Raw genomic sequence first — 26,495 nt, 5'->3', positions numbered from 1 at the left:
CTGGGACTGACATGGCTACATCATAGCCTTGACATGTAGAAGTTAATGCAAACCTCCCTAGGATTATCAAAGATCAGTGGGTTGTTTTTTTTAAATATAAGCAATGCATCCCTGTGTTAAACTATAATTAAAAACAGATTATTTTAAAACATTTTCTCAAATATATATCTACATAATTGATCTAGCCTTGTCATGTTTGGTGCCATCGCGTTTGTGGGAGGAGGGCTTTTGAACAATACGATGTCCTCAGAAACCCAACTGAAGGACCTGGAAATGGGAGGGGTGGGGTGCAAAGAGCAAGTCCCCTCGTCTTGCTGCAGCTGGCGACACCATTGAAATTATGATTTTCTAGACGGTTTTGAACCAAATGACACTCCCCGTACCTGTCAATCACTACCTTGCCCATGGGATGAGATCTTACTACATTGTGCACCCAGCCAAATGCTCCCATTGAAGATTATGCAACACAGGCTAGTGCTGATAACCAATGTTCCAAGCCTTTACATATAAAACCACCACATAAGACTTCACATATGCTAAACATAGAAATTTGCATTCTGGTTCGGCTCTGAGGTCCATCAAATTCAGCATCTTGCCTCCAACAGTGGCCTGCTCCAGACGTTTGAGAGGAAGGCGTAGGAATTCCCTCCAACCCCCATAGGCAAATGCCCGTGCACCAAGCATCTTCCATTTCTACAAGAGATGCAGCATGAACTTTGCGCCTTTGCCAATCACTATACAAACTCCTGACTAAAGCACAATGCATTGGAAGATGTATAGTGTCACTCTAGACAGCATTACAGCTCCTGGACAGGGTTAACGTTGCTAAAAAATGTGGAGGAAAACCCCAAAAAGCTGTAATGTAGCCAATTCGAAGCCTCAGCTAACATCTCACTATTATAGGGCAGGCGTAGTATATGTAAGACAAACTTAAAAGAGTTACACTTCTGTTTGTGATCTTTATTTTTCAATACTACATTTAAACAACTTCTCAGGACTAACCTTCTCAGCCATTCTGGCCATGCAGCAAACCACATTTCTTAAGTTATACAGATAACCTATGACAACACAAGAAATGAGTCACAATTGTACCCTACTAAAAGGAGGGGAGAGGTGTGCAGAAAGCAGCAATTTTGGTCAGGCAGCAGCACCTGGAGCAATGGCAAGTATACTGTGTGTGTGAAAAGCTCAGTGACCTGGTTATGCTGCAGTGCTCCTTAAAAATGGCACTAATATTACAGGAAGATATCCAGAAGCAACTTCTGGCCCTTTCTCAACTATTTCAGCCTCTGTTAAAGATCTGAATGAAAGGCCCCACCCTGTGGCTAGAAACTGTAGCTGCAAGTTGTTTTAAGGAAGGGTATAGCTTACCCTCAACAAATTGAAGTACAATTGCAAACTAGATGCACCAAAGTATGTATTAGGTTTATTTCACTGTACATGCATCTAATAGTTTGTGGATGCATCTTGTGGGCACTTATGACACGAAGATTGGGGCCACAGGATTTTTGAGATTTTAAATTCAGTTGAGCGTAGCACGCAATGTTAAGTTTAAGCATGTGTTTTCCCCTAAAATAGTATTTAAATTCAGAAGGCTTAAGTGGTGGCAAAGCTTCCAGTCCCTCACTGGGGTCTGAACTGTTCTGCACCTTTCAATGACCAGGTCAGATGAAAGCAATGCAAGGAGTTAATTTGTTGAAAACCTACAAAACGTTATTTGCAACAGTCCCAGAAGATGTACAGATGTCAGAACTGAGTCACCCTAGCCTGTTGCCACTCTTGTCCTACTTCAGCCCTTCCAACTGTCCCTGTCTTGGGGCACTATGGCTCATGTTAGATGGTAAGCACTAATGAGCTGGGATCTTGATTACAATTTTCAAAGCCAACTAGAGGATTCATCCACACAACTTCTGTCAATTCTCATTGGAACCGTGTGGCTAAACCTGCCAGCTGGCTTTGAATATCTCAACACATCTTTTAAAGATTTAGAACACTAGAATACTGTAGCATAAAACAAGGACTATATAACTTGGAAATTTTATAGGTGTGTTTACACCACCCTTTAAACTTGTTCATGTTGCTTATTTGACCAGCATGAAGACAAAAAATGCAAATTATACAACTGTTAACAAGCAGCTGTATCAAATCAACTGCATGACTAACACTAGTTTGCTCAGTGGTACTATATTAAGCTAAGTAGTTTGTTGACAGTTATTTGAGACAAGTCCACAAAAGCACAAATAGGAACAGTTTAAAATTGGGCAGTTGAACTATCACTTATGAAGGTTGATGGGGGTTTTTAAACTATTAAAATGCTTGGTTATATTCACTTCCTATGCCATGTTTTTAATGATTCTTCTATGTGAAAGGGGGCCTTTTCATATGTTTGTATAAGCTGTAGTTTGTGGTTAGTCATCTTCTGAATCTGTTGTGTGGTGGCTGCACATAATGAAGGACTCTTTCACAACCCAGCTTCTCACTTGAACCTGCAGTGCTACCAATCTTTTAAGATATTTCTAGAGCACCAAACAGGATGGCACATTCAGCATTTAAAATCGCTGCAGGATTAAACAGGAGAGAAGGTTGGGAAGGAGCAAGGCCCAGATTTGTAAACGTATTTAGGTGTAGCAGTGTTCAATTTAGAAGCCCAAATCCCATTTGGATTCAAGTGCATAAAGCCCTTTTCAAAATGAGATGTAGGCTCCTCACTCAGTTTAGGCATTGTAAGGCTGACCGCCATCATGTCCAAGTGTCTTTAAAAATCTGAGTCTAAGACTTAAAATCACAAATCTTTACTAATTACAAGTGTGGCAAGGCAACGTATGAAACAAGGACTTGCTGTAAGGTTAGGTGTGAAAGCTGCCTTCAGTATAGAAGCTGTTCTATGATGGGAAGCAGCACATCCAAGGATATGTCTACACTGGAAAAGAATATACCCTGCTGCAGTGAGTCTCAGGGCCCAGGTATAGAGTCTGGGTCCCATGCTAAGAATAGCTGTGCAGATGTTCTGGCTTGGGCCGTTGAAACCTGCTAAGGGGGGTGGATTTCACAGCTCAAGCTGGAACCTCTAGACAGCTATTTTTAGCTCAGTAGCATGAGCCTGAACCTTTAGACCTGGGCTCTGAGATTCGCTGTTGTAGGGTCTGTTTGTGTTTTTGTTTGCTTTTGGCTGGGTAGACATGCAAAATAACGGAGCAAGCTATTTGGGGTAACAGTTTTAAACACCACTCATACACCAGCCACAGACGAGCTTGGGCATCATTTTTCCTTTTACTGGAGAGGGCATCTCTCTGTCAAAGGCGGCTCTGCTAGATTTAGAGCTCTTTAAAAGCAGTTCCCAATATCAGCGTTAGAAGCACAGCTGCTCCATAGCCCCACAGTAGTCTCGCATGGAAGCGGGCCTTCAGTGGTGCTCAGCACTCAGCAGCTCCCATGGAGATACCTAAGTGGGCACTGTGGGATGCTGAGCAATTCTGAAAAATCTGACTCAGGGACATGTTTATGTCTGACAGCAGGAGGGCAGCAGTGACAGAAACTGTTTCAAAAGTGCTCTCTTAACAGTGAGAAGCTTCAGATATACAAAAACTGCAAAACTAACAGCCAACCTGTTGACTCAATGGGTAAACTACTTAAATAATTCAACAAAGCATCTATGGTTGAAATGAATCCTTGGATTTCACACTGAAGAACACTATTCCAGCATACATTACCTCCATATGACAAGTCTGCTTTTATATTAGTAGTGTATTAAAAGTGCCACAGAGAGGTAAGCCTCAAGAGTAGCTCTATAGTACCTTCTGTACTTAAACTGAATTCACATACAGCCAAGTTCCAGGCTGTTTTAAAAGCGCCTTTATGTCAGGCTATGTAGTCTTGAGCCACTAGAGTTCTTTTCAATGCAAACTGGACTTCACCTTCGTCTTGCCCCACAAAATCCAGGTTTTAAAGATACCCTTTTGTTTAGCTCTAGAAATTTTCATCTGATTGCAAGAATATTCCATTAATATTGAAGGACATTAATCCTACCACTAGTGTTTAAATTACTCCCATAAAATAAGTAGTTGTCATATATAGAGGACCCTACAGCCTTTTGCACTCTGCAGCAGAGCCAGCTAATGCCACATTCTAATTCCATACCAGCACTGGAATGCTTTGGTAATATTCTCAGCCTTTTGGGATGAAGAGGGTTTATATTTAATCACTTAATAGACAGCTGGATTGGGTAGGGACAGAATGTAAGTTTACAAAAATTGTTACTCTTAAATAAAGTAAATTACTTTTTCTATACATATGATAAATAAATCTGTATTTATAGAGCAAACTGAGTCCAAAATGCTTTCAAATAATGAACTAATAATTGTCTTGTATAAGTGACCCATACTTGTTTGTATTCTTCCCTGAACAAACACACTTTAAACAAATTTTGTAGGAGAGGAAAAAGGACTGCTACAGAAACAGCAACATTCAAACCATTTAAAACAAAAGGAAGATTATTTAATGCATTAACGATGTTAATCTGAAGATAAATAAATCCACAACAGACTTTAAAATTTCTTTGAGATTTCCTTTCTTTGCAGAGAATATTTTTGAAATCATACAGTACTGAGAAGGTGTCATTTTATTTTCTATATGTCCAGGTGAAAGCCTCAGTTCTCTGCTCTCTTCATAGGACTTTTCAATGCCCAGTCCAAAAGGTGGTTTTCTTTAGCTTTTACTTTAAAACAGAATAGTGGCCAATGTTAATTTCAAGAATAACTTGAAGGTTTGTTTCCTGAATCATCTTCTTGAGAGCCCATACTCTGTAAGGGAAGAAGAGAAGTTAATTCTGTAAAAATTCTTTCCCGGAGATTTATTTTCATCCTAAGAATAATTCTAAAACGTCTAATCACAAGAAGAGACAGGAAAATAAAGTAGACATAAAAGAACCTGCACTCTCACTTTTTGCACAGTGCTCACCATGTGTGGTGTTTACCCACTTTCCACATCTGACTTTATTTAGATTCTTAAGTTCAGTATACATTCTCTGTGAAAGACCTTATGTCAGTTACCTTCTGCACAAACTGAGGGTTCACAGTGATCTCTTGATCCATGGCTTTCAGTCGTTCGTCAAGCTCTATACACTTCAGCATCTGAGAAAGGCATGTTGAAAACAGCAAGTTGATTAGTTTGTCCAAGTCCATTTATGGCTCAGATGTGTCATGAGCTAATGAAAAGCAAGCATTTGGTAGCCAATGTTACAGATGAACAAGATTTTTAAATAGAAGAGTAGAGTAATTTTTCTAGTATTTAACTCAGTCAATCCTATTGACTTCACATAGTCAATATTATGGGGTCAAAGTGCTGGCATGCCTCAGCTTGTGCCTAATGTACAATAGGCAACTCAGCACTGACAGTAATTGCCTAGTAGAGATGGTAAATGACTACAACCTAGTTGCTACAAACAGCAGAATAATTTCATAGCCCTGCATTTCTGCTATATTGAGGTACTTCACCTTTTAAAGCACCTGGCTTCCACCTATTCAAGAAGTGAATGTATCACAAAATCTCTCCTTATAACACCATTATTAGATTTTGAAGGCAATAGCAAGAATGTATTAAATGTTATTTACCTCCTGATCAATGTTATGAAGCATAGCCGGATTGTTATATTTTTCAGGATTATCATGGAAACAGACCATACCATCTTTCTGATTAATACTTGCAAAGATTTCACCGTCTTCTATCTGAAAGAGGTGAAACAGTTTGTAATACAAAGATTAACCTGAATACGCAAGAGTAAAAAAAAAAAAAAAATTTAGATAACCTACAGTGATGATTCAAACACTGATCTTAAATATATTTTAAAATGTAATCATCAGTCTTGGTTCTTCCTTCCCAACAGTCTATTCCAAACAGAGGAGCGTACATCATTCTAGTATAAAAGACAGGCACTACCGACGTTTGGTTTGGATTAAAACAGTTCAGACGTTTTTGGGCAGGAGGTGGCAACTTAAAAAAAATCAGGGATTGCCACTGCTAAATAAATATTGACTGGTCACATCAGAATATTAACCAATTATAGTCCTTAAAGTGATTTGGGTCCGTTTTGTAATTAAAAGCCACTTTAGTCAAGTAACATTCCTTACCATGTGAAGGACATATTTTTCTGCTTCCTGGGGCCCCGATAGCTGCACTCTACTTGCCATATCTTGTAATGACAGGGTTAAAAATGTCTGAAAGTTAGAAGCATGGCAAACCATTATAATCTGAAGCCACCAGCTGCTGTTCCTATGAGTTCTTTATGGACTACATAACTAACTGCATTTTTTAAATTGATCTGTTGACTAATAATGGTGTGAACATGCAGAATAGGCAGGCAGTACAAGAGTATCATGGAAATACTTGAGTAATTTCTTCATGGAAACCGATGTTTTATATTGCTAGGTGCACGTATGTGCACAACTGGGTGACTGTTACCAGAATGCTGTGTTTATAATTCTTTCCTTCCTAAAGGAAGCCTAGGTGATGTCAAGCTTCCTTTTTCCCCCATGAAAGTTCTCTGCCAGACTAACACAGCTATTTCTTTCGAGAGACGTATCCATTGTTTTAATTCTGTAGTCCATTTCCCAAATAATCCTATTACAGTAGAACCTCAGAGTTATGAACACCTCAGGAATGGAGGTTGTTGGTAACTCTGAACAAAACATCATGTTTGTTTTCAAAAGTTAACAACTGAACAGTAACTAAATACAGCTTTGAACCTTTACTATGCAGAAGACAAATGCTGCTTTCCCCTTTATTTTTGTAGTAGTTTACATTTAACACAGTATTGTACTTGCTTTTTTTCCCAGTCTTTGCTGCTGCCTGATTGTGTACTTCCGGTTCCAAATGAGGTGTGTGGTTGACTGGTAGTTCATAACTATGGTGTTCGTATCTGAGGTTTTACTGAACATTATATGCCTGCGGCACACACCATTTGAGTTAATTTAAGCAAAAGAGTATCTTAACTTTCCCTGATCACCTCTAGGAACCACTCTGATCTCTACTTAGTTGCATGTGTAACTGACCCCACTTCTTTCCCAATTCTTCTGCCACTGGACAGTCCCACCCTTCTTTCCTACTCCAGAACTCAGATGAAGTTGTAAAGTTCAGTTTCCCACAGAAGACTGGAAAACTGAAGGTACCGGGGGGCATCTTTACTGACTTCTTTGGCTACATATAAAAGTTGTGGGCAAATTCTCAGTTGATATAAATAAGTCAGCACGGCCTATTGACTTCCATGGTAGTACACCAGTTTACTGCAAGGTCTGGAAGCTTCGGCATAAGAAGGAGGCAGGCAACTGAATCTATACATGTAATACAGAAGCAAAGAGGCCCCCTACTTCTGTATCCAGAGTTTTTGTATTCCTCATACAAAAATACACATTCACCTTTATTTAAAATATGGTTAATTTTACTAGCTCATTATATAGATCATTTTCACTTCAGTAGCACTATATTCAACAGATGCATTTACTAAACAATGCAATTACTTTTTAAAGTGACTATTACAGACATAATCAATGTACTATTGAGCCTATCACAATGTTATATACATACAAGACTATTTTTAGATTAGCCCTTCCAGATATAGTGTGCTAAATGCAGAATGCCTGGATGACTGATGCCAAAAGAAAACCTGCACCTTACCTTGGTTAACCTCTGTATATTCTTTTTATAAAGAGATGACAAGCACTGCTTAACCAGCCCCATATTGTTATCTCTGGTGAATGTTTCACTATGTTTGTTGACCAAGTTTCGGAGCTCCGATGGTTTATTGGTTGAATAAACTTGTGCTAATTCATGGTACGCATTACTAAGGGGCTGCAAATAGAAAAACAGATTTTTAATGCATATGGAATTCAGTCTTACAACAGTCTATTTAATAGTTTTGCACTGAAAGTTATTTAAGCCACTCTTATGGTCAACACCATAAAACTTTTTTTTAAAAGGGGCTCAAGTCCCCCAGTGGATTAATGCACTAGACTTTCACCTCTGAAGATCTAGATTTAAAACATGTAGAACACAAGTTTGGTGGTTTCAACCTAGCTCTCAAACACCTGCTCGTATCACAAAAGCATAACAGTCAGGCTGTAGGCTCCTTGAGGCAGGGACTGTCTTTGCATTCTACCCAAATTCAAGCCAAGGGGGTCAGATCCCGCTTAGGGCCTTTTTTAGAATCTCTGCACAATAAACTGAATTATTCAGTATGGCATTCCTGAGATTCAAGTAGAGATCAGCTATGTGAAACTAGAGGGTTTTGTTGTGTTTCAGGACATGGACATTGCTAACGGGAGCTAATGGGAAACCTAAGGAGTCTTGCTTACTATCTAACAAAAGTAGAAGGCTAGTGAGTTCACCAAGCGCATTACTAAGATGTCAGATTGATAAATGTGAAGCCAGTTTATTCTTTTGTCTGGAATCCATTTCCATTTAAGATGTAAAAGCTGTGTTGCAACATAATCAAAAGTGCCTATGTTTTATTTTTATATATAAACTGAGAAGGCATGCAATCACTTTCTAGCCATGCCTTTTTTGTGACTTACAAACAGGCACAAGCCCAAATGACATTTGTTTCTAACATTTCCAATAATCTAGAACAGTAAACAGAACTGCATAAAAGATCCAAGGAAGACAGATTCTTGGCAAACATTGCAACTTTTTATTCTGAATGTATAGTCCAGGTTATTGTTCAATTGTCTTTTGAAGAAAAAAAAAACCCCCAAAAAACAAACAAACGGAAAAAAAAAAATCACACTTACCTTAATGAATCTACCCACTATCTGAGAGGTGTACTTTGGTAGCTGTTGAACTTTGCCAAGTAGTATCAAAGAAACTAGAATGTACTTTTTATACGATTCCAACATAATATGACTGACTGCCATGGCTGGAGTAGTTATTGCCTAAGCAAGAGAAAGGGATGGGAATAAAAAAGGATATTTAATAAGGTTTATGCCAGTGACACTCATTTCTAGATTTAAAACTCCATATGTAAAAGGGATGTGATGGAACATGTAATTCACCAGTGTGTGTTAGGCTCTATGAAAATGGAAGTTAGTTTAGTAAGAATCACTCAGAAAAGCCTAAAAAGCAACTTCTCGACCAGCTGCTCAAAACCACAACATAACATTTTGTACAGTGAAACTGGTCTTAAAATGACCCCACAAGGGTCAAAACAAAAAATTTTCATTTAGTAGTGGTGGGCTTTAAGTACAGATCAAGAATTGTACTTGAAACCTTTGGGAGCCTTTGAAGAAATTACTTGAAGAAGGGGCTGGCTACTGAAGGTAGTTTGGTCATTTTCCATAAGATTTTTATCCATTACAAAGACGTACTAAAGTTTTGAAAAGCTTTAGATCATTTGTTTGTACAGAAAATCATTTAAATTCAAGAGTACTAAAAAAGGTTAGAGGGAAAGTTAAATTCCTTTTGTCTCAAGGTTTTACCCCTGCTAGAACACCTAAATTACCAAAAGAGCAGGAAAAAAAGTTTACTTTGTGCATTTGACAGCATTTGTCGTCTACAGAATTTCCCATTTGTGGGTCTTTCACGCAGAAATCAGAAGAAAATAAACCATTTACAAATAAGTAGAAAAACAAGAGTGACAGCAAATACCAAAAATTAGTCATGGTTTCAGGGGCAGATGTACTACCTGAAACCCCTAAACTGATTTTTCTTGACGTTAGCATGTGATTTTAAATCCTCATACATGTTTATGAAAGTCAGCCTGTGAATTGTTGCCATCCGCTACGAAATAAGAAACAAATGGCAATCCAAGAAAGTTTAAAAGGAGATAAAAAGCAACACAAGCATTTGATAGCCAGGCTGAGTCATATGATCTTGTAGGCATGTAACCAGATCCCTTGAGAGGTTCTGTGGTGCAGTAACACTTGGATTTTTGGCTGGAAATGCACAATGGACCATTATTTGCAGCCACACAAATTTTTTTTCCTATACAGCCCTGATTTAAGCAGAAAAGGATATAGCAAAATCCTAGAGTAACTGAAAACACATCTAACTTAGATTTGCTAGGTAACTATATGTGGTGCACAGACATAAAATAGCAGCAGTGAAGTATATATATGGAAGGCCCTCAAATACTATGGTGATGAGCAGCAGTATAGAACGCCAGGATAGGTATATTTAACGCAAGTAGAAGTACAAAAATAAGAATCAAAGACTCTAATACCTTCTCTTATGAAAAGAGCCATAACTGATCTTTTTGGCAAGTTTAAAAACCCTATACACACAGTTTTGGACTTTCAACCTATCACATTCCTGATCTTCCCACCGGCTTTTGATTCAGAGAAAGTTACCTGTTCGTAAAAGTAGAGCGCTCTTTCGAAGTTCTTTAGCCCAGTGTATATCATCCCACCATAGTAGTAGTAACATAAAAAATGCTTCGCATCATATGCCCCATTCTCTTTACAAATATCCATCATGTCCACGTCTAGATATGGGAGGGCAGGTTTAAAGCATTTTGCTAACAAACAGAGCTACAAGAAAATAAACCAGGGTTACATGACCAGACACCTCTATTCCATCTTAAAAAAAACAGTAACTAAAATTCAGTTTAGTACCATTTATTAATCTTAATGCACTTTACTGCAAAAATGCAAGTAGCAACACAATCCAGGAAATGGTGCAATTCCAGTAGTGTTTTACTATAGGCTGGTCATAACCATTATGACATTGCAAGATCTACCAACACCACTGATGAGCTGTTACAAATTATATTAAAATAACTCCACCCTAATTTGCAAAACTGCCTGAAACATTCCACACAAGCTAGCCTGCTGGCAGCACAAAGTGCCACATGTGATAATCCCAGTTCAGGCCCTGTGCCCCAGGAGCTAAGAGCAATGCAAAAACAGAAAATTCAGCCCAGAGAGGTTGGAAGAGACGTGCAAATGCCTCATGCCATTGTTGAGCAAATCTACTCTGGATAACACTCAACAATATCTGGCTCTGGAAGGAGCTGTGTGTTGCCCTCCTCAGCAAAAGGAAGGATCACCACCATCCAGACTTTCAGAAGTGATGGAGGGCAACAAAATGAAGGATCTAAGAGGATCCTCTACAAATCCCATTCTAATGATTTCAAATATTAAAACATCAGCATATCTTATGGTTTACTACCATCATAAAACCCACTATACTTGTACTCATTCCTCCATTTCAGAAGGATGAAGCACATATTCACCCACTGCACAAAGGGATTGGGCCAATTTAAAATTTTTATTCTTGGTATTAGCCTGATATAACCTTTTACCTGGCAGAGATCAGCATGTATTGAGGTCAGCTGGTTTGTGTTCATCTGCATCTTGTCTATGGCTTGTCTGAGAATGCCAATTCCTCGCAGGGGCTGTCAGAAATTACATCTCTTTCAGATAATTTCTCATAGTTGGCAGCACATTGGATCTTATGTTGACACTTACAAATGAAAAATAACACTAATTGATAGGTTACATTTAGTAACAATTACTCTGAGGTTCCCCCTTCCTTGTAGGATACTGCAGTCCCTTCTTAAGAGATAAAATTATTCTTGGCTATTAACTAGCCTTGGTTTGCTTCTCTTGATGGACTACTAAAATTTAGCATTTCTGCTTCAAAAAGACAATTCTATTAAGAGCACATTATATGGTTAAAATACTAGAAAATTACATTCTCAAAGACCTAATCCTCACAACACCAAAACATGACCCTGTTCACACTGAAGTCAAAAGCAAAACTTCCAATTAGTTTCATTTGGAGCAGAACCTGGCTTCAACCCTATTTTCTGACTTTAAAAAATAATAAAGTGACTAGAAAGCTAACTTCTTAACCTTACAGATGTGATTCTCAAAGCTTTGTGTTTCGTCAGTCCACTCTAAACAGTCATCACAGTTTGTTGTATATTTTAAGACACCTACTCAGGTGGTAGGCTTATGTGAAGATAACGCTGAAGGCAGTGACAACTGACTTACCAGTACCAATTATTTTGGTACAATCACTTATTTTTGTATATTGTCTAGAGAATTTCAGCTCCATCAAAAGTTAGTGAGCACAGTAATTTCCTATTTTGCGTATGTTCCATATCATGGTTTATTTGCCAGTGCTCTAAAGAATTAATGGTATTTTCTTCCTTTTAGGATCTCTCTGAAATAACCCTTTTTAAAATCTAGTTTTGGAGCCATTACCTTCCTGTACACACAGGAGCAAGAATCTGCATAGAAACGTTCTTAATGAGGAATTAGCAACAAATCTCAAAATGAGACACTAAGTCTACTATGAACAAACTAAAGAACTTGGATATATAGTCTACTTATTTCTACTAGGTGACATCTGCTTACCTGTTTTCTTTCCACAAGGGCATTTGTTAACTGGTGGCAGAGGCCAGCAACTAGATACAACAATAAAAAAAGTGAAAATCACAAATACCAACTATACCAAATTTAGATTATGTAGGTGTACAGAACAAATTGAAAGTTCACTTACAAGTGTCTGTTGCATATCTAATGTGCTCCCCATTACAAGTGCTGATAAAAAGCTGGACCTGCGAGAATAATGTTTCGAAATCAGGGACACTTGGCATAGAAAACTTCACAAACCTAAAAACAAATCAAAAAATTAAACACTTAGTTTCTGTAAATTAAAAACTAAGGCATCACCCTGAAATTATCTCTGCATGGGGCAGGTAAACTTCTTCAGCTGTGTGGAGCTAATTGCAGACTTGGCCCAAAGTGCATATTGTGGACTTTTTTTAGTTTGGCAGACTAAAACCTTATAATCCAAGCTTAAGTATCCTGACAAACAAAGAGTCCATGCTTTACAGAACTAAACTTTGCAAGTATGCTGTCTCAGCTGAGAAGAGTAAAAACATCTTAAACACATTAAAAGGCATACATCTGACAACTACACTGGTATTTGAAAATGTGATTAAAAAACCCTCACCTCCATGCAGAGTCTTATGCAAACTTTCACTACAGAGCATGTTACAGCATGTGAAGTAGTAACTTTAAATAGCATGAAGAATACTGTAATAGAGCAAACCTAAACAAAACCCAACCAAAAAACTGCATCACACATTCCCACTCCCCTCACATTCTTCCCCACCCTAAAGACACATATAAATAAAAAAGTTTACACTTAGTCAATCAGCACTTTTTTTATAGACACGTCAATTTACTTTTTCAAGCTATATGTTGCTTAAGTTTATTTTTTTTGAGAGCAGAAGTCTTCTTAATGGTTTTGTATTCCCTCCACTACACCAAGAACAAACCATCACATTAGTCCTTCATAAGTACTTCCCATTAACCTTAGAAATATTGAAGTACTATTGGTACTGTACCCCTCTGATGGTGGTTCTTTATTGCTTTCTCGCTATGTCTTAAGTACGTTTGTGGTTCCTACTCAACTAAAATGTTCAGAGTGTGTTTCTTGAGAAGCATTCAAATTCCTCTCATCTCCTCTGCTCCTTTTTGACCCTGAACTCTGTCATCCTAAGTCTGTAAATTTGTATATCACTACCTCCAAAACACTGCCCATGATGACACTGTCTTGACTATACCTCCACTGAAATCCTCATCCACGCATTCAGCACACTTCTCCTTGACTGCTGAAAATCCTGGCCTACTGTATGGCCTCCTCAAATTCCAACATCCCTGGGAAGCCGTATCCTGAAAATCTCCAAGCACATATTCCGACTCCACTTACTGCCCATTTATTTTAGGGTGTAGTTTAAAACTGCCTATATTCTTAAACTTCATTTACTTGTCGTGGATGGCTACTAACATACTTGCTATTCCTCTTGTCCCTTCACAAAGTCTTTCCACTGTTTGTTCCAAACAGAAGCTACAGTGTGGAAGACTTGCACTATTTTCCTGTACTTCTGACTCAATGAATCCATCCATTCAAATCTCATCATTTCAACATCTCCTCTTACTGACAGTTGCCCTTTCTCCCCTTATTTGTTTTTAAAAACTAAATGTTTTAATTTAGTCACCCCATGTTTTCAACATTGGTGAAGCATGACAAAGATGGTGTGCTTTTTTAGAATTTTGTAATGCGTTTTTGGGATCCAACTTGCATAAAATCCAGTACAAAGTGAAGTACTGTATGTACTAGTACTTATGGTATTATATTTTTGTCAAAATGAGATTTGCAACAAAAGCTAGTTTTCTAACAGATGAAGATCAAATTTTTGTTTCAAAGTTACTTTGTAGAATCCCAGTAGTGCCACTTGTAAAGACACTTCCCTTGAAGTTATGTGATGTCAGGAACAAAAGATGGCTCCAACTCCCTACACACAATTTTTCCATACCTCATCCATATCCTAACCCCCTACAACAATTCAACTGCTCTCTTAACCTGCATGATAATGAGACCTTCCAGATGGGCAGAATAAATGCTAGCTAAGAAACTGAGACAGCAGCCCATGCTTTTCCATGTATGAAGTGACATTCTGCTTAACGTTATTAATCCAGTTTGCTAATATCCCATTTATGCATCATAGCTTAAAAACCATTTGATTTTTTTTTTTGAACCCATGAGCAAAAGTAATTATCTATGCAGACCTTCTACATGTAACAGAGGTTGCTCATAATTAAAAAATCCTTCCTAGGAGCTGTTTGTCATGGCATTTTACAAATTTCAGAACTGGAATAATATCAAAAAAGTAAAACACACATAAGTCAATACTTTATTTGTAAAAAGGAAGTACACTATGAGAAAAAAAAATTAAGCACCAGTATGGCAACAGCACAGTGAAAATGCAAGTATCCAACAGTAATAATTTTGGCTAGCAATTACCATACACAGTCTGAAGTTTTGGAAATTATAAGTAAATTAAGCCTTTAAATAAAGGAAAGGATCACTTACAAAACAGCAAGAACCCCTAAGGAGTGTTCTTGCACATCCAGGGCACCAAGCACTGTATCCAGATGGGAGAGATTTTTTGCTAGTAGTTCCCCGCTTTTATTGATCAATTCACAAAGCTGGGTCATTTGCCCTGAAATATGAAATACTACTGTCAAAATTAAGTTAGAACACTAAATAAAAATTACTTAAAACAGTCAGCATGTCCCCATTTAACACTTCCTTGCTTTTTCCTAGGATTATTTTAAAGAAGCAACTTTGTTCAGTGCAGTAGTCAAACCTACTAGTTTGTTCTTGTTAGCAATAGCCCAGGAATCCAGTCTCCCAGGCTAGGGGACTCACAATAGCTTAAGCTCTCATTTTTTAAAAAAATTGAGCTTCCAGTTGTTATAACTTCAGAAAAAACTTTTAAAAAATTAACAGACTGTAATCCAATGCAGTATCATTTTCTTGAGTCTGCAGCGAGAACTAAGTGCCACAGCAGCTGCTCAGAGTTTTGCCAAGCTACAGGAATGGAGTTTCACATTTACAGACACACATGGAAAGTCCATCCCCACAAAGTTGTCCATGGACAGCACCCTGGTAGAAGTCTCAGCATCCTCCACCTTCTCAGAAGCTGAGGTGCCAGGAAACTAGTCTTCTCATCAGGGTGCTGCTCCTGGACCTCAGCTTCTTGAATGTCTGATCAGCTTTTTCAGCCTTATCCATAGCACTTTTGAAGTACAGTATGTGGTATAAAAAATTTAGGCTTAACATCTAGGATAAAAGAGATTGGAGAAAAATCTCTATTTTTTCCAGTTTAGTTTGTGCATACATTATGACATCCAGTCATCTGTAGTTTACTGCTTGGGAGATTCAGCATAGCATGGGGAAAGAGAAAAACATTTCAAATGAAAGAGTGTGCTAAACCTACAAAAATAGACAGAGGGATCACAGGCAGATGCTGTACCTCAAACTGTTTTTACTTATCTTTTAAAAAAACACTGGATTTTAAAATCAACTGTGGTCCTCTGAAGCAGACTTGGTTCAACTATCTATTCTGACAGATTAGATACAAACCGCACTGAGGGTCTAACCTCAACTCCTAGAATCTTTGAATCTCTATATATAAAAAGGGAAAGAGGTACACACATAGTTCTTCTCTCTCTCTAACCTTTTCCTCTAAATTAGGCTAAATGATGAAAATGAAAATTTAGCTTTGAGAGAGGGGTGTGGTCTAATGGTCTGAGTGCAGGACTGGAAACCAGAAACTCCTGAACTGTAATTTTAGCTCTAATAATGACTCCCTCTATGGCCTTAGGGCTATTACTTCACACAGATATCCACCCTACTGGATCATTAAGAGGATTAGAGCACTCTGAAGTTATATAATGCTGTACAACTACTAAACACGATCCATTTTGATAACTTTCCCCTATTAGATCAATTAAACATCAAAATGCATCTGTTCCGTCAGCATATTGCCAGCCATCAAGCAATCTACAAGACCAAATTTCTAAACAAGTTGAATTTTATACAGTATAACTGACAGAATATATATCAAAAGAAAGTTTGAGCCCCACCCAGAAATAACTCAGTCATTGAAGAGATCAAAAGTGGGCTTAAATTTTATGAGAAAACATCAATTGTTGACCTGTTTCAAAGATACGAACATCCCACATAGAGAAACAAAGGGCTGATCTACATTAGGTCGGCTTAACTACACTCAGAACTGTGAAAAATGTCATACCCCGTGAGACGTAATTAGGCTGCCCTAAACTCCAGTGTCCGTAGACACCGACAGGTTTATTTACTACAGAGATAGAAGAACCCCTTCCATGGCTGTAGTAAGTTTTTATGCTGCAGCTATACTGCGGTAGCATTTCTAGTGTAGACATACAAAATAAACATGAAAGTAAAGTTCAGGAACTTGCACACATATGCACTGAAGCTCTATGTAAATACAAGCAGAAATTTGGGTTTGAAAAGGCAATTAAGAAAGACTATGTTATTAAAAGGCTTTCTGCACACAGAGTTATGAAAGCTCCAATATGTAATCCTAGCAATTTTTTATCATATGCCTCGCTAGGTAAGTGTCAGAACCCAATACTTTGGATGGAAAAGTCCACAGGTCAGCTAGTCAATACCCCAAAGGCCAATTAAGGAAACACTGGGTACTCGCTACATTTTATTTTCCAGTGTTTCACCCATGTAAAAGGCCAGATTTTTCATAATAGCCGTGCAATAAAATCAAATTTCAAAATGACACACTACCATCAATCTAGATGCTTGCTGATATATTACAGCTATAACCTAAATCTGGAGTTAAGAGTACTTTCCTAATTTGCAAAACTAAGGTCTGGTCTACACTACAGATCTATATCAGTATAACTACATCACTCAGGTGTATGAAAAATCCACACTCCTGAGTGATATTTATACCAACCTAATCCCCTGTGTAGACAGTGCTATCTCAGCAGGGGAGCTTCTCCCACCAACATAGCTACTGACTCTTGGGGAGGTGGATTAACTATGCCAACGGGATAGCTCTCTTGTGTCAGCTTAGAGGATCTTCATTAAAACAGTGCAGCTGCACCGATGCAGCATTTTAACTGTATATTTGTCCCAAGGTTAAGGTTGCACTGCAGTAAGCTAGGTTCCGATTTGAGCTCAAAGACTTTGGCAATAGCAGTCAGTGGCTGCTACTTTCCTATTCATCTGCAGGCCCTCTAACAAGCAACAGATACCAAAGAGTGAGCAGCCAGGGGATAAAAAAAAACAGTGAGAAGTAGCAACGGTGCCACACTAGAACCCAGCAAATACCACCATTTAGACCAAATACTACTGACAGAACAAATACATGAGAAGAGTTTTATCTGTCAACTTCTATTCCTCAGCTGCCCTAGAAAATTCCTAAATTTCTGGCCTTTAAGACCAACACGTGCCCTTATGATTAGCCTGACCTCCCGTATAACACAGGACGCAGAATTACACCACATGCTTTCTCCACCTAGCGCGCAGCTTGTGGAGGAGTGAGAGAGCATCTTTTAGGAAGAGCCTTCCCCTCATGAGTTAAAGAGAAAAGGGGGTGGCGAGACTCCGACAGATGCCAGCCACGCTGCCCCAAGTGAGACGAAGGCAGGGCAAAAAGCAACCGAGGTCACGAGCCATCTGAAACCCAGTTTGGAGAGTCCCGACCATGGCCCCGCAGGGGACAGGGCCGGCCCGCCGGCCGGGCCACGTGACAGAAGGGAGCGCGGGAGCCGGGGCGACCCCCCATGCCCCGCACGTTCACCCCCAGCCCCGGGGCGGGGCCTATGGCAGCCCCATCTTCGCTCGCGCCGCCGCCGCCGCGCTGCACCTGCGCCCCCGGGGCAGGGCGGGGCCCCGGGCAGCCGTTCGCGGCCCCGCGCTCTCCGCACGGCTCAGTCCGGGTTTTAGCTGCCCCGCTCCCTCACGGTGCCGGTCCCCTTCCCCGTGGCCAAAGCCCAGGCCCAGCCCCAACCGCTGCCCGGCCTGCGCCCAGGCTCCCGCTGAGCCCAGCTCCCCCGCCCGCCCGCCCGCGGTCACCTTGGGCCGAGAGCTGCCGGACGCTGTTGACGAACTGCTCCAGGGCGGACGCCATCTTGGCGGCTCTCGGCGCGGCCGCGGCTCTCCGGGGTGGTGGAGAGGGCGGGCAGGCGGCCCGAGCCGAGAGCGGCGGGGGGACGCGGGAAGGAGGCTCCGGAGCGACGCCGCCACCACCCAGCCAATCAGCGGCCGCTTCGGGAGCCGCGAGACTACGCTGCCAACGTCACTTCCTCCATGAAACATCGCGAGGGCAACGGGCCTCGGAACAAACGCCCCCTGACGGTTACCATGGGAACCTCCTGCGCCCGCCTGGCATCGCGGCCTGATGTAAAGGCGCAGAGCGCCCAACGCAGGGGCCGTGTTGGGGGCCAAGCCGTGACGCGGCAACGGCGAGAGGCCGGTCTGTGACGTAGTCGCGCCACCTCATCGCCTGTCTTCCTTCCCGCCGCAGATCAGCGCGTCATCCTGTTGCCTCACAAAGCAGCTTGTGAGGTCACCCGGCATCCCTAGACCCAGCCCTGGAGCGCCTGGTTTGCCCCCCACCCGGTGAGGCGCTGCCAAAATCTTAACAACCGGTTCCCGCTACCACGTTCCCGCTTAAGGGCTGTGCCCCAGTGCGTCTCGTTTGTACCAACGGGGTTACCGTACCTCCCTATTTTCCCGGGAGGAACATTTAAAAATTCCTCCCGGACGGCGATTTAAGAACCAAAAAGCCTGACCTGCCCGGGACAGTGCGGGGGTGTGTTAACCCTGCCGAAAGTTCTTTTGTAAAAAGATGGCCCTGAACTAGAAGCGAGCTCCGTTTCACAGCTGTGGGTCCCCACCACGCCCTGGGGGGTGTGCTGGGGGACCAGATGTCCCGATTTTATAGGGACAGTCCCGATTTTGGGGTCTTTTTCTTATATAGCCTCCTATTACTCCCTACCCCCGTCCTGATTTTTCACACTTGCTGTCTGGTCACCCTAGGGCGTGCACATGCGTGGGTCCCAGCTGCTCCCTGCCCCCCTCATTGAAGCAGGTGTGCAGGGTTACTGCCCTGGGAACTGCAGGGCACCAGTGACATGGGGCCAGCTGCAGACAGGGGCGTGGGGCAGGGCTAGCTGGAGGCAGGGGGTGCAGAGCTGGCTGGAGACAGGAGGGTGTGGGTTTGGCTGGAGGCAAGGGGGTGTGGGACTGGCTGGAGGCAGGGCAGGGGCTGGCTGACTTCGGGCAGGGCTGTCGGGGGGTGCAGCAGGGGTTGGCTGGAGACGGGGGGGTGTGGGGCTGGCTAGCTTCGGGCAGGGGGATGCGACGGGCTGGCTGTGGGCAGGGCAGGGCATGCGGCAGGGGCTGGCTGCGGGCAGGGGGTGTCTGGAGACAGGGGTGTCTGGCGGCATGGCAGGGGGTGTGGCAGGGGCTGGCTGCGGGCAGGGGCCGTGGGGGTGGCTGGAGACAGGGGCTGGCTGCGGGCAGGGCAGGGGGTGTGTGCGGCAGGGGCTGGCTGGAAACGTGCTAGCTGCAGACAGGGAGTGCGGGGATGGCTGGAGGCAGGGGCTGGCTGCGGGCAGGGCAGGGGGTGCGGCAGGGGCTGGCTGTGGGCAGGGGATGCAGGGGTGGCTGGAGACAGGGGCTGGCTGTGGGCAGGGGATGCAGGGGTGGCTGGAGACAGGGGCTGGCTGCAGGCAGGGGGTGCATGCGGCAGGGGCTGGCTGCAGACAGGCTGGCTGCAGACAGGGAGTGCAGAGGTGGCTGGAGGCAGGGGCTGGCTGCGGGCAGGGAGTGCGGAGGTGGCTGCGGGCAGGGGCTGGCTGCGGGCAGGGCAGGGGCTGGCTGCAGGCAGGGAGTGCGGGGGTGGCTGCAGGCAGGGGTTGGCTGCGGGCAGGGCAGGGGTAAGGGGCTGGCTGGAGGCAGGGCAGGGGCTGGCTGCAGGCAGGGGGTGCAGGGGTGGCTGGAGGCAGGGCAGGGGGTGTAGGAGTGGCTGGAGGCAGGGGCTGCCTGGGGCAGGGTGGTGGGTGCTCACAGGGAGAGCGGCTCAGAGCAGCCCGAGCAGCAGGACGCAGCCCAGGCCCAGCAGAGCAGCCGGGGACCCACCAGGCAGCAGCGGGAGCCCCAGAGCCAGGGGTCGGGGGAGCAGCAGCAGCACCAGGCGTCGTGTCAGGGCCAGGCAGCAGTCCACATGGCTTCTGCAGCGCAGCGCCCCCGGCGGCCGGAGGAGGAATTACATCACTTTTCGGCCAGAGTCCATCAAAGCCTCAGCGCCCCCTGCAGGGAAGCAGGTTAACAACCGGATCTAAAACTGCTTCAAAATTTAACAACCGGTTCGTGTGAACTGGTGCGAACCAGCTCCAGCTCACCACTGGGCCCCCACTCCCTGCATCACCACCTCCCGGCCTGCAGTCATGCCATTGTCCGCCCCATCCTCACGCTGTCACCGGCATCACCCCAGCATCAGCCCCTCCCCATCTGCATTCATGCCATCATCCACCCCATCGTCACACCATCACCGGCGTCACACCAGTCACACCCCCTCCCTGCCTGCTGTCATGCCCCATCGTCCGCCCCTTCATCACACGGTCACCAGCATCACCCGGTCCCATCCCCTCCACAGTCATGCTGTCATCCCCCCATCATCACACCATGACTGGTATCACACCAGCATCACCCTCTCCCCACCTGCAGTCATACCATCATCCACCCTGTCATCACACCATCACTGGCATCACACACCAGCATCACCCCGTCGCCCCCACCCCTGCAGTCATGCTATCTTCCCCCCATCATCGCTCCCTTCCCCCTGCAGTCACGCCGTCGTCCCACATCATCAAACCATCACCGGTATCACACCAGCATCACCCCCTCCCTCCCACAGTCATGCTATCACCCCCCTCATCATCATGCTGTCTCTGGTATCACACCTACATCACTCCCTCCCCACCTGCAGTCATGCCATCATACCCCCCATCATCACACTGTCACTGGTGTCACACCAACATCACCTAGCAGTACTCAGAACCACAATGACATCACACTGACCTCACATTGATGTTACACATGGCTCATCCCATCCTCACACTGTCCTCAAAATGGCATCACCTCACATCGACCCCCATTTTCTGGTATCAGTTTGAAAGAATCAGCTCATTACATTATGCCCTAGACATTTGAACAAAGAGATTGTTGAGTACGTTACAAAACACTTAAGGGTACAATTTTAGTGTCTGAAAAGGGCTTTCTGCTGGCTGTTTGAAGTGATTTTTTTAATGGCAGTTGATCAATTACACTTTGTGATAACAGAAGGAATATCTATTTATCTCTCAACGCATATAGCACACCTATCAGCTATCTGTGTTGCTTGACTGCAATGTGGTCATACTGTGCAGATACCTGAATGTTGATTGTAATATACCTCTATCATCCCTTTTGTTATAGAAGAATTCAATTTGCTTTTCAAACTATATAGACACAGAAATCACTTCACACACAGAAGCCACAGCCGGGATACAAAGTGATAGTTATTAAACATTGGCATATACCATTAGGGTATGTCTTCATTGCAGACTTAACTCGAGTCATATGAATCAGAGTTACTCCTTGGGTTAGCCAAGCTGTACACATGCACAGGAACCAGTATATTACAGTGTGAGGATGTGAAGCACAGTCTCTCGAGCTGTCAAGTGTAGGGAATTTGCTGGAGTGTGAATGATGTTTTCTGGCATATAAACAGAAAGGGGATCTTTCTACCCTGATGTCTGAATGGTAGATGCATCCTGTAATCATTTTACTGGAAATTTCAGCTATGGGCTGAAATACTGACTTTTGAAATAAGCAAGATATACAGGTTGTGAAAGCAGAATATAGCCTTGAAACTATTAAAAATCTTTCTCACCCAACCCTCCAGTTTTTTCCAGCATTGCCTAGTGATTAGAACAGGAGCTTGGGAGTCAGGAGTTCTGTCCCCTTCTGTGCTACTGACTTACTCTATGACTTGGGCAAGTCACTTAATCTCTGTGCACCTCATTTGCCCTATTTGTAAAATAGGGATAATAATACCCTCCTTTGAAAAGTATTTTAGGATCTACAGATGAAATATGCTATGGAAGTGCAAAGTATTATTAATGCCATCCGTAGATATCTCCTCCTCTTTTGCCATCTCCAGCAGTGGCCTAATAGATGAGACTCACACTCCCACCTTTAACAACTTTAGCCTTCTAAGTGTTTTCTCCCTGTATTGATCTTTGATAATGTGCTACTGATGCACACACCTTTTATGGTGTATTGTTTGCATGTTTGTGAGCACTTCCCCCTAACACATCAACCTCCTCTCTGTGTAGACCAGCTCAAAGTATCCATCTTCTGCTTCTGTACATCTCTCTGCTAGCTATAAAAAAAGAAAATCTCTTCAGAACTCATTGTATAAGAATTCTCTTTGGGAGACAAAGTGAAGATGTAATGCTTTTTACCATCACCAACTAGTATTTCTTCGCCCTGTACCTAAATATCTTCTTGTAAACATTTACATAACATAAGAGTTTATACATCTATACATCATTGCATCCCAAAGGATCTTAGAATGCAACAAATTATTACAAGTATTTAAAATATAAGAAAGTGAGGTTCATATAATATATTCCACACAGCATGTTGGATCTTACCTAGATAACAACCCACTGAAAAAAAATCTCTTCACACACACACACACACACACACAAAGAGAGAGAGAGAGTGCTCTCTTGTAGAGACTTTCTTGCTGTTAATCTAAAGTAAAAGCCATTCACTTATTTGAGACTGTATTGGACTTATTGAGAGACGGTATGTCGGTCCCCAATGTGGTGCGTAAATATGGCTGCAAAAAATTGAGCATCCGTGCCATCAAGGAGATCATATTCAGAAATTAAATCATTCAAGTGTTTCGTAGCTTGGAACAGTTCAGCAAAATTTATGAAGATTCAAACTTGCTGGCTCTTCCTGTTCGTCGTCGTCATCTTCCTCTTCTGTAGGCGATTTTATCACTTCCTCTCTTTGTTAGTCAATGTTTCTCTATGGCTCTCAGTTAATTCTTCAATTTCTTCCTCAAGGATGTCAATGAAGCCATCACCACCCACTTGCCTGGCCACCTGAACAATGCGTTTCACTTCTTTGTCAATGATTGGGAAACCCTTGAAATCATTCACACATTCTTTCCATAGGTTTCGCCAAGATGCATTGACTGTTTCAGGCTTGATTGCATCCATTGCCTGTTTAATATAAGTGATGCAATCGGCAATGTTGAAGGACTTCCAACACTCCATCACATTAAGATTGGGATCAGCATCCATAGCGCTACGTATCTGTGAGAACGTAAGCCTCGTGTACGTGGCCTTGAAACAGCGAATCACGCCTTGGTCGAGAGGTTGGAGGATGGAGGTGGTATTGCGGGGGGAGAAAGACGACTTCAATGTTGTTATGCGCAAACCGGAGTGCCACAGGGTGGCCAGGAGCATTGCCTACGATCAGCAACACTTTAAAGTCAAGTCCTTTCTCTTCGAGGTACCGCTTGACTTCCGGAATGAAACACTTGTGGAACCAATCCAGAAATAATGCTGCCCTCACCCAAGCCTTTTTATTTGATTGCCAGAACACAGGCAGGAGATTTTTGTTCTTGCCTTTTAGGGCACGGGGATTTGCAGCCCTGTAGACCAAGCCCGGCTTTATTAAATGCCCAGCTGCATTGCCATAAAACAACACAGTCACACGGTCCCTAGCTGCTTTGAAGCCAGGGGCTTGTCTTTCTGATTTTGAAGTGTAAGTGCGGTGAGGTATTTTTTCCTGGAAGAGCACAGTCTCGTCAGCATTAAAAACTTGTTCGGGAAGATAGCCCTTTTCTTCTATGATTTTCTTTAATTGTTCGGGGTAGGCTTTTGCTGCCTCTTCATTGGCAGATGCAGCTTCACCAGTAGTCTGCACGTTTTTGAGGTTGAAGCGGTTCCTAAAACTGTTAAGCCAACCTTGGCTGGCTTTGAATTCCTTCTCATCAGAAGGCTGTCCCTCTTCAGCGGGAGGTTTGAACAGCACGTAGAGGCTAAGAGCCTTTTCTTGCAACGTGTTGCCATCAATAGGCACATGTTTACAGTTCATGTCTTCCAGCCATAAGTTTAATGCCTTTTCAGTCTTCACTAAAGTCTTATCATGCACCTGGCTCGTCACCTTAGCAGTTATTGGAGCACTTGATGCCACGGCTTGACGAATTTCTCTCTCTCGAATCTTGAGGGCACGGATGCTAGATTCGTTGCGGCCATATTTACATGCCACGTTGGAGACTGACATACTGTCTCTCAATAAGTCCAACACAGCCAGTTTTTCCTCCAGCTTTGGAACAGGTCGCTGTTTCTTCGGTTGAGCACCAGATGAAGTAGTTGGTTTGTGTTTAGGGGCCATGTTGTATGAAAAATACGTACAGTATCTTTAAACACTAGAATTACACTAAGCGCGGCGAGATGCTCACACTTTGAGAGTCATGCAGGAACTGAGACCGACTGAGGGAACAGCAGATTCATGTCTTCTATCTCACGCTCACTCCAGGGCATAAGCTCATTGAGTGGGATGGTGGGTGGAATCACCTGTGCTATTTACAGGTATCTTGTTTTTTTTCTTTTTTCTTGCCAAGCAAGTATAGTTGAATTCGCGTAAGTTAAATGCGTGTGTGATGCAACTCACCTGTATACCCATGTCTGTTGTTGGTGGAATGTGTCAAACTCTCTCTACCGTTTGTTATTGTCACAGATTGTCATGGAGTCCCCAGGCGATGCTCTGGAACTGCTCCCTATGAAGCCAGTCAGGACTCTGGGGAAGTCTCCTTTCTGTGAGCAGACTGTCTTCAGGACACACAGCTCACACAGCTTCCACCTTCCTGGGTCTGACCTCGGAGCATTCAGCATCCTCTGCCCCTCCATGCGCTTCCCACAGCAAGTCTGCCCAGGCGGGGTCTTGGGGAAGCCAGAGGGTCCTGCACCCCAACTTCGCAGTCAGATGGGACTCTCAGCCAGCCAGTAAAACAGAAGGCTTATTAGACGACAGGAACTTGGTCTACAACAGAGCTTGTAGATGCAGAGAACAGGACCCCTCAGCTGGGTCCATTTTTGGGGGCAGTGAGCCAGATAACCCCGTCTGCACTTCACTCCATGTCCCCAGCCAGCCCCAAACTGAAACTCTCTCCAGCGCCCCCTCCTCTGGGCTTTTTCCCTTTCTGGGCCAGGAGGTCACCTGATTCCTTTGTTCTCCAACCCTTTAGCTCTCACCTTGCAGGGGGGAAGGGCCAGGCCATCTGTTGCCAGGAAACAGGGTGTTGGCCATTCTCTGTGTCCAGACCCCTGCACACACCTGCCCTCTAGGGCTCTGCAATGATCATGCACCCTTATCCCACCACCTAGATACTTAAGAACTGTATAGGGGAAACTGAGGCACCCCCACAATATTCAGAGGAAACATTAAGAACAGTCCCGCTTCGTCACACAGATTATTCCAATAAGTGAGACCATGTGAAGAGTGATATAGTTCTATATTTGTCAGTGTTAGAGATGGCAACTGTAGCTGTTAGCAGTTCATCCCTCATGCTTTTTTAGAATATATTTTTGTGTGGGTTTAGCGCTGGCAAAAGGTGTTAGTTCAACAGTCCTGGAGACTGAAGTTTTCTGTCCACAGGAGAGATCAGTTGTGCAAGCCTTTCCCCCGCAAGTACACTGCCCACCAACAACGTGCCTCATCCCTGACTGCATGAACCACTTCAAGAGATAAAAAGGTCATTGAATCACTTTGCCCTTTCAATACTTGGCCTTCCTGCTGAGACTGATAATAAGAGTGCCAGCTGTGGTTTTAATTATCTAGACACTTGTCCTCTAAAAACTAGAATGAGAGCCACCAATGATCAGCTGGAAATATCTTTTGGTCACTGCTGACCTGATCTAGTTTCAAACAGGGGATTTAGACCTGAAAAACCCTAGGGCTCCTTACTACCCAGTCTCTCATGGATCCTTCATGCTGGCTGAAAAAGGTTCCTGGACTAGAAGCTTTTCTAAAAGCTGACATCCTTAGGCCAGAACTGAAAAATTGATGTAAAAAAA

The 26,495-nt window shown here is 43.1% G+C and overlaps 1 protein-coding gene across 1 annotated transcript; it reads right to left on the bottom strand.

Moving 5' to 3' along the window:
• Nucleotides 1-945: 945 nt before the first annotated feature.
• Nucleotides 946-18,599, bottom strand: COPS3 (COP9 signalosome subunit 3). Its single transcript, XM_084641922.1, has 12 exons — nt 18,421-18,599; nt 14,875-15,004; nt 12,493-12,605; nt 12,348-12,397; nt 11,288-11,380; nt 10,335-10,514; nt 8,781-8,921; nt 7,669-7,842; nt 6,126-6,212; nt 5,610-5,723; nt 5,049-5,129; nt 946-4,799 (listed from the first exon to the last, which is right to left on the bottom strand). The coding sequence occupies exons 1-12, from the start codon at nt 18,473-18,475 to the stop codon at nt 4,746-4,748; spliced, it is 1,272 nt and encodes a 423-aa protein (XP_084498048.1). The 5' UTR covers nt 18,476-18,599; the 3' UTR covers nt 946-4,745.
• Between the last annotated feature and the right edge of the window lie 7,896 nt (nt 18,600-26,495).

This window comes from Lepidochelys olivacea (assembly GCF_965140295.1).
Source record: "Lepidochelys olivacea isolate rLepOli2 genome assembly, chromosome: 10".
NCBI lineage: Eukaryota > Metazoa > Chordata > Testudines > Cheloniidae > Lepidochelys > Lepidochelys olivacea.
This window is presented reverse-complemented; position numbering and strand designations above follow the sequence as displayed.

Coding starts and splice junctions, on each gene's coding strand:
- COPS3 (XM_084641922.1), bottom strand. CDS start 18,475: ATGGCGTCCGCCCTGGAGCAGTTCGTCAACAGCGTCCGGCAGCTCTCG. Junction 12,398..12,492: donor TAGATATGCAACAGACACTT/GTAAGTGAACTT, acceptor TGTTGTATCTAG/TTGCTGGCCTCTGCCACCAG. Junction 8,922..10,334: donor CGCTCTACTTTTACGAACAG/GTAACTTTCTCT, acceptor TCTCTTGCTTAG/GCAATAACTACTCCAGCCAT.